The sequence below is a fragment of the Mustela nigripes genome, chromosome 16 (genome assembly GCF_022355385.1).
Source record: "Mustela nigripes isolate SB6536 chromosome 16, MUSNIG.SB6536, whole genome shotgun sequence".
In the NCBI taxonomy this organism is placed as follows: Eukaryota; Metazoa; Chordata; class Mammalia; order Carnivora; family Mustelidae; genus Mustela; species Mustela nigripes.
The window spans coordinates 20,215,375-20,223,410 of NC_081572.1; the positions used below are offsets into that span (position 1 = coordinate 20,215,375).

General features: G+C 53.0%; 1 protein-coding gene across 1 annotated transcript; it reads right to left on the reverse strand.

Moving 5' to 3' along the window:
- Positions 1 to 745: 745 nt before the first annotated feature.
- Positions 746 to 1,190, reverse strand: GAST (gastrin). The gene is made up of 2 exons (XM_059378436.1): positions 980 to 1,190; positions 746 to 849 (listed from the first exon to the last, which is right to left on the reverse strand). Exons 1-2 carry the CDS (start codon positions 1,188 to 1,190, stop codon positions 746 to 748), a joined length of 315 nt encoding a protein of 104 aa, XP_059234419.1.
- Positions 1,191 to 8,036: the final 6,846 nt, after the last annotated feature.

An 8,036-nucleotide genomic window follows, 5' to 3' on the forward strand; every position in this document is an offset into this window, starting at 1 on the left:
GGGATGTGTGGTCTCCACTCTTACAGACTTGCCCTGCTACCTGGGGAGGCAGACAATAAACTAGCTGACGAGACAATGACAGGGTGTGAAGTGTGCTCTGGAGAGCAATGTCAGGGACTGTGGGGCCGTTAGAGGACATTGGGCACTGGGTATGAGGCAGGAGGAGCAGAACAGGTGGGTCTTTCAGGAAGAGATGTTTCAGCCAAGACCCCAGGGAGAAAAAGGGCAGCCAGGCATGTGGGTGCCTGGAAAAGCCTTTGGGACACAGGGAATGGTGAGGACAGATGTTCTGAGCAGGACCCAGCATGGCACATTTGTGCAAGGAGAAAGGGAGAGAGGAGGAAGGAACAGGGCACCTGCCGTGAGGACAGCAGGCTGGCTTAGGGCTTTGGCAAGTTTAGGTCTTCTCCTAAGTGTGACAGGGAGCATTGGAGGGTTAAAGCCTGGAGTGGCACAATTTGATCTGTCTTTTAGAAAGCTGACTCTGGTTGCAACCCCACCACCATTTCCCACCTGCATGAGTAGGTTCAGGGTCAATGTTAAGATCTGGGGATACCCAGAAGAACAGGTCATGGTCCCTGCCCCCAGGGGAGTGCTCAGTTTCTCCCGCTGCCTCCACCCTATCCCCACCAACTCCCCTCTCTTGCCCCACACTTGACACAATGTGATCCATTGGAAGCTAGTTTATTTTGAGTGGTTTTTCATGGGGCTGGGCTGGGCGATGTCTGGGCTTTGAAGCTCCATTCTAGGGACGCTGGTCCCCTTCCTCAGCACTGCGGCGGCCAAAGTCCATCCATCCGTATGCTGCTTCTTCTTCCTCCACCCACGGTCCCTGCTTCTTGGACAGGTCTGAGGGTCAGAGTGGGGGGTGGGGGGGGGAAACGTGAGGCTATGGGAAGGACATCTAGCTGCTGGAAACCAAGGCCAGGGCCAGCCCTGGCTGGGCGAGGCAAGCAGGGATGGCTGTCACAGCTCCTACCTGCCACCAGCTGTGGGGGACCTTGGAGCCCCAGCTGCCTTCGCTGGTGAGGGGCAGCGCCCAGCCGGTCCAGCCAGTGTGGCTCCAGGCCTCTATTTGCCCCTGGACCTGAGGGTGCGTCCTGCTGCTGGGAGCCGGGCTTCCAAGCAGCTTCAGAGAAGGTGGCCAGAGCCAGCGCCAGGATCAGCACACACACACACAGTCGCTGCATCTTGTCTGCAAAGGAAAGAGGGGCAGAGCTGCAAGATGGGGCCATCCAGGCACCCAGAGGCACAGGCCTGGACCAGATGGACTCTAGATTCCTCCCTGCAGGCAGGTACCATGCTGTGTGGGGTTGTGGACTGTCCCTCAGCTCACTTCTCCAGTTCCTGCCAACTCCCCCAGCTCCCAAGCCTTGCCCCCTTTCTTCATCACCTACCTTCATTACAGCAGTGACTTCTCTCGGAGGAATTTACAACCTAGAACAATGGTTTCCAAACTTCTACAGAATTTGAGGCTATGTGAGCGGCTCTGTAGCTGTTTCCCTCTTGTAATTTCAAGTGAGCTTTTAAATAGTCATATCAAGGGCACATTGCAGACGACCTGGTATCTCAGTGGAGACCCCCAGTGTATTCAGTGTGGGGTCGGGTCTCACCGTTTCTGTGCCGCCCGTGGAGGGAAGCTTCTCCCACCATTTTTGCTTAACTGAGGACTATCCTGTGATTGTAATGAAGCAGTTAAAAATTAAGCTGTTACCATTTGCTCCTGTGTATCAGGGTGACCTGAGTTTGGGGACACCATAACACAGAAATAAACTGATACTCAAATGAATCTAAAATTCAAATCTAAAATTCTATTCTCAGCATTTGTGTTCTTTCAGTCTCATTATTCTGATTGGCATTACCTTCTAGGAACACATTAATAGTAATAAAATAAGACTTTTATCTATTTTTCATAGTGGGGTTCTCTGTTAGATTTCCTTTGGAAGAGAAAGTGTTCTAGGTGTTAAAGGCGCGTGGGTGGCTCAGTGGGTTAAGACACTGACTTCAGCTCGGGTTATGATCTCAGGGTCCTGAGATTGAGCCCTGTGTCAGACTCTCTGCTCAGCAGGGAGCCTGTTTCCCCTCCCCCTCTGCCTGCTTCTTTGCCTTCTTGTGATCTCTCTCCATCTGTCAAATAAATAAAATCTTAAAAAAAAAAAAAAAAGATACAAGGTTAAAAAATCAGTGATCTAGAGCTACACTGGCCCATGCTGGCCACGTGTATTGTCCAATGTGGTAGCTAATAGGCAGATATAGCGCTTTATATTTAAATTGATTAAAATAAAAAATTTGTCCCCCAGGCTAGCCACCGTTCCGGTGCACTTGTAGCTGGTGGCTACCATATTGGGTGGTACAGGTACAGACCCCATCATCATGGAAAGTTCTTTCAAACAGCCTTAGTCTAGGAAAGAGCTTGAGATGGGATCCAGAAGCCCTGGGCTCCAGTTCCAACCCTTCCCAATAATTTGTGTCACTTTGGGCAAGTCACATCTTCTCTGCCTCAGTTTTTTCACCCAAGAGACGGGAGAAGAGACTTTGTTTTTCTCACCTTGCAGGACTGGGATGAGCGTGGAGTAAGAGGGTTGAAGTAGCTAGTCAGCTCAAAGGAAAGGTATGGGAACGCCAGTGTGGGTTCTAGAGCTGAGACCTAGTCTGGCCCTGAGATAAAGGAAGGGTGGCAGCCTTGGAGACAGAGACATGAGCCTGGTACCTTGATGCAGGGAACTGTCCCATCAACCCTCTTCCCCACCTCTCCACTCCCCTCCTGGGTGCTCTCACCTGCAGAGTTGGGAGGTGGGCGATGCTCTAGCCAGCCTGGTGCCTCTTCCTCTCTCTGCTCCTCCTGGTGCTCCTGCCCTGCCTTATAAAGCCCTCAAGGCCCCTCCCAAACCCCAGGAGGTCAACCTCCACCACAGCAAGACAAAAGGGCGTGGGCTCAGGTCCCTCGCCTCTGCCCTGTCCTACCATTCATTCAGTCATCTACAGGGGGGAAGGGAGAGGAGTTGACCTTCCTGGCAGTGAGGGGCATGTGCGGGTGGGGGCCTGGCTTCAGCTGGGCATGAAGGCGGACAGGAGACAGGCTTCCTGGGGTCAGGAACAGTGCCCCCCCGCCTGGACCTTGGGGTGCATCAGCCCTCCAGCTACATCCCCCTTGGGGGGCTGGTGAGGCAGTTGCACCGAGTGACCTTGGTGAGGAAGCATCTTTCATCAGACACTGGTGTTTGAAGAGCAGGGAGCGTGTGGATGTCAAGTCCTGTATCGATCCCCTGTCCCCTCTGCCCGACTCTACAAACAGGACGTGAGCTAGTTATCGGGGGCAATGGGCCGTAGGCTGATGGCCCTGCCTGCTCCGCCTGGGCGGTAGCCCGGTTGCCTCCGTCACCTCCTTTGCCTGGAAAACCCCAAGTGTCCCCCGCCTTGTGCCCTCTGTGGCGGCTGGGTTCCTGGGTTCCGCTGGCAGCTCCACCTCAGCTCCTCCCATTCCACCAGCCTCTTGCAAACCCCCACCCAGGGCTGATTCTTGCAGCCTTCTGCAGCTGGAGGCTCCGTCCTTTTGTCTTCTAGGGAAGATGGCAATCTGTGTCATGCATTCACCACTTTTCAATATAAAAATACACCTTCAAGTGGTTAGCAAAGAGACTGAATGAAGGGTTTGCCCAAGATGTGCCAGAACACCAAAGAGTACGCTTGTTGACTGATTTGATAAATTGTCACCTCGACCTCTTTTGGACAGACGTAACGAGCTCTAGGCTGCTTTTGACTTTTCCGAGGTTGACGTTAGAGATTTTGCTTTTGTTCATGCGTCATCGGGGCCCCTTCTTGTCTGGGGGATTTCTGATGCCCCTTGGGTCCTGGATAAGGGGCAGTGGTACCCATGCTCAGCGACAGCCTTGCTGAGAATTAACAGGTGATGCCGCAGGCTGTGAGGTGTCCATGGCAACCAGCAGCCGAATGTTCTGGTGAATAACCCAGGGCCTGGCTTGGTGACTCGGCAGATGGAATTAAGCGAAAACGACAAATTCAGTGCAGGGATTGGTGATAAAGAATTGAATCCAGAGTCTTAGAGATGGAAAGGCCTTTGCGGGGGGGGGGGGGGCTTGGCAGCCAGTGGTGTGAGGAGCAGCTCTGTTCACGTGCTAGAGGAATAGAGATGTTCGTGTTACCATGGTGATGGGAAACAAGAAGCTCTCTGTGGAGCCTTAGTTGTACCAGAACCCAAGATTTCGCCTGTGGAGGGGGTTAGGCAGCCCTCCACCTGCCACCCCGGCTGTTTTTCACAGGCTGGTCACACCAGGGCTGGTGAAAGCAGCAGACAGAAGCGGGTACCCACTCAGCAGGTGATGGTCCCCGCTGACTGCGGGCACTGGCGGGCGTGCAGGGAGGGCTCTGCTCAAAGTTGAGAGACAGCTCTCATCCGAGGTGCTTCCAGTCACGAACCTCCATGTTCTGTTCTTAGGGAAACCTTGTTCAATGGGAAACAGAGGGGTTTCCAGGCGCTGCCCTTTTCCAGATGTTGAACTTTGAGCAGATCTCTCCTCCTCTCTGAGCTATTTTCTCCTTCAAGAAACAAGGAAAATAACTTGGGTTGGAGGGGCAGCATCTTGTGAAGGTGATGTACATAAAGCACCATGCACAGTGCCCAGAACATCTCAAGCACCTAATTTGTTTATGGGCCTCAGTTAGCCTCATCTGGAAATGGCAATCATTCATTCCTACCTCATTGAGCTGATGTGAAGGGGAAATATAACAAGGTCTACGCACACACTTTGCACACATCAGAGAGCTTCTCCTTTCCCAAGACTTAGGAGGGTAGTTCCCTAAAAAGTATCGTCTGTGAATCTAAGTCTTTCCCTCCTGCTGGCCACGACTCAGAGGGACACTTGTCTTGGGTTGCCACTGAAGAGGGAGCAGTGATGGAGCCTGTGGAGGCTGGACATCTCAGAGGCCAGCACCGACTGGTGTACAGAGGATGTGGGAACCGGTGAGGCCAGGATAGACTCCTGGCTCCAGTATTTTGACTTGCTGGGTGACCAGAAAAATCCAGTTTCTGAGTCTATAAATTGAAGACCAGATCCCAGACCCTGGGGTCAGTGCCCTCCCTCTCTCTGCGGCCCCTGCCCGTGTTTCCCCAATAGTGACAGTGCTGTGTGACAGGCTCTTTGCATGAATAAATGTGGTTGCTGTTTACCATTGCTTTTGGATGTAAGTACTAATGTGTCCCTATTCCACAGACGAAGAAACTGAGGCTCACATAGGAGAATAATCTCTATCCTGAGTTTACAGGACCAAGGAGACCTGCACCAGAAATCCTGGTTCTGGGATCTTTCTGTTCCCAGGAGAGGTGTGGTAGGCAGAATCATGGTGCCCCAAAGATGTCCATACCCCAGTTCCTGGGACCTGTGAATATATGAGGTTACACGGCAAAAGGGACTTTGTAGATGTAATTATAGACTTTAAAGTAGGGAGCTTGGGGTGTGTGGGTGGCTCAGTGGGTGAAAGCCTCTGCCTTCAGCTCAGGTCATGATCCCAGAGTCCTGGGATCGAGCCCCATATCGGGCTCTCTGCTCAGCGGGAAGCCTGCTTCCTCCTCTCTCTCTGCCTATCTCTCTGCCTACTTGTGATCTCTGTCAAATAAATAAATAAAAATCTTAAAAAATAAATAAAATAGGGAACTTATCCTGGATTATCTGAGTGGACCCCATTTAACTAGATGAGCCCTTAAAACGTTCTTTGGCAGGATGCCTGGGTAGCTCAGTCTGTTGGGTGACAGGTCATGATCTCGGGGTCCTGGGATCGAGTCCCGAGTTGGGCTCCTTGTTTAGCAGGGACCCTGCTTCTCCCTTGTCTCTCCCTCTGCTGTGTGCTTTCTCTATCTTTTAACAACAACAATAAAAAATAAAAACCAAAAAAAACCAAACCATGTCCTTTGGGTAAAAGTGGAAGTGATGTGGCTAAAGGATAAATCAGAGATTCTAAAACTGAGGAGGATTCCACCTGCCCTTGCTGGTTTGAAGATGGGAGAGGGGGGGCAGCAGGCTGAGGAGAGCAGGTGGCCTTCAGGAGCTGAGAGAGGCCCCCAGCTGAGGCCCCAGAATGCAAAGAACTGAATTCAGCCAACAATCCGATGAGCCTGGTAGTGGGTTCACCCAGAGCCTTTAGAATGGAACATAGCCTTGGGGATGCCTTTGTTTTTCCCCAGGGACCCACACTGTACCTGGGACTCCTGACCCATGCGACGGTCAGAGAATGAGTTGGTGTTGTCTTAAACTTCTAAAGCTTGTGGTGATTTGTTATGGCTGGAAAATACCCAGGATTCTGGCCTCATGGAGGTTTCCTTCAGTCAGAACTGGCCCTGTGTGAATTTGTGTGGGATTTTCCAAATATAGGTAAAGGAGGGTGTTCGTCAAAGTACTGGGCCGTGGGGCACCTGGGTGGCTCAATGGGTTAAAGCCTCTGCCTTCGGCTCAGGTCATGATCCTGGGGTCCTGGGATCGAGCCCCGCATGGGGCTCTCTGCTCAGTGGGGAGCCTGCTTCCTCCTCTCTCTCTCTGCCTGCCTCTCTGCCTACTTGTGACCTCTGTCTGTCAAATAAATAAATAAATATTAAAAAAAAAAAAAGAAAAAGTACTGGGCTGTTCCCCCATTCCATTTTCCTTCCAGTTAGTGAGCACCTGCTGTAAGTCAGAGGTAGGCGAGGCCCTGGGGATAAGAGGTGACTATGACTGGCCCCTTCATGGCTTGGTGGCACTGAGATTCCAGGGGATAGGGGCACAAACAATAGACACAATAACAAGAGTGGGGAGGACGGTCCCTGGGGAGGGAGAACCCCCCCGGGGCAAGTCTGCTCTCGGGACCACACTCCCACCGGCCAGGACTGGTCCTGGCAAGCAGTGGTACTGGGGCTCCCACCTGTTGTACTGGGGAGCTGCAAACTGTGCGAGGCTGCCCGGGGCTCCTCATTGATTATTGATGGTGGACAAGGGAGAGGCTGAGGATGCCTCTGTGCTTCAGGCAGTGAGGCCTGGGGAGGGGCGAAGGTGCTGGGACAAACAGTGACACCTGGGAGGTGTTCATGGCAGCAGCAGGGGCGTCTGTGGTCCCTCCCCGGGAAGGGGGGCTGCGGAGGAGGAAGTGGGTTCACGATTTCTGGCTTTACCTGCTTTCCCAGGCTGGTAAGGGAACAGGACCAAGAGGACAGCCCACAGGCTGCTCTCAGGCAGAGCTGAAGAGGGTGCCCTGGGATGAGCTCAGGGGCCAGGTGACCCACTCAGCTGGCTGGGAGGGAGAGCAGAGGGCACCCCACGTTCCAGCCTCGGTCTCCTCTCCCTGGTCCCCCTCTCTCCTTCTCATCTGATGCCCAGCTGTGCCTTTGGAGCGGTGGCTCCTCATGTTAGGATCACCTGGGGGAGCCCTAAACCCACCCCCACACCCAGGGTGCTCATCAGAAGGCTTTTCAAATCAGAAGCAAGGGTGAGACCCAGGGGGTGGCTGGAGTCTGGGTGCGGAATTGGGGTTTGTGCACGTGGGAGGCCAGGACTAGGAGGCTTTGCCATTCTGGGCTGAACCCCAGCTTTGGCACTTCCTAGCTGTGATCTGAGGCAAGTCACAGATTTGGGACACCCCCCCCCCCGACATTTACCTGGGAGGGCCATGGTGAGGGATAACAGAGACACCTGTAGCATTCACTTGGTCTCTGCCACATGGTAAGTTCTCTGTAAGGCTGTCATCATTGGTATTTTCAGTACCACAGCCTTACTTGCCCCTCCTCCGTGCTGCTGCATCCTGCTGACTTCCAGAATATTCTACCCTGCTTTCTTTGATTATTTTCTTCTCTACTCTTTCCTGTAATAGTCCCTAGAGCCTTCCCTCACAGAGCCCATCAGAAGCATAGTGGGGGCTTGAACCTAGACAGATGGATTCTGTAAGCGTTAAGAAAATCCTTTCTGGGGGCGCCTGGGTGGCTCAGTGGGTTAAGCCGCTGCCTTCGGCTCAGGTCATGATCTCAGGGTCCTGGGATCGAGTCCCGCATCAGGCTC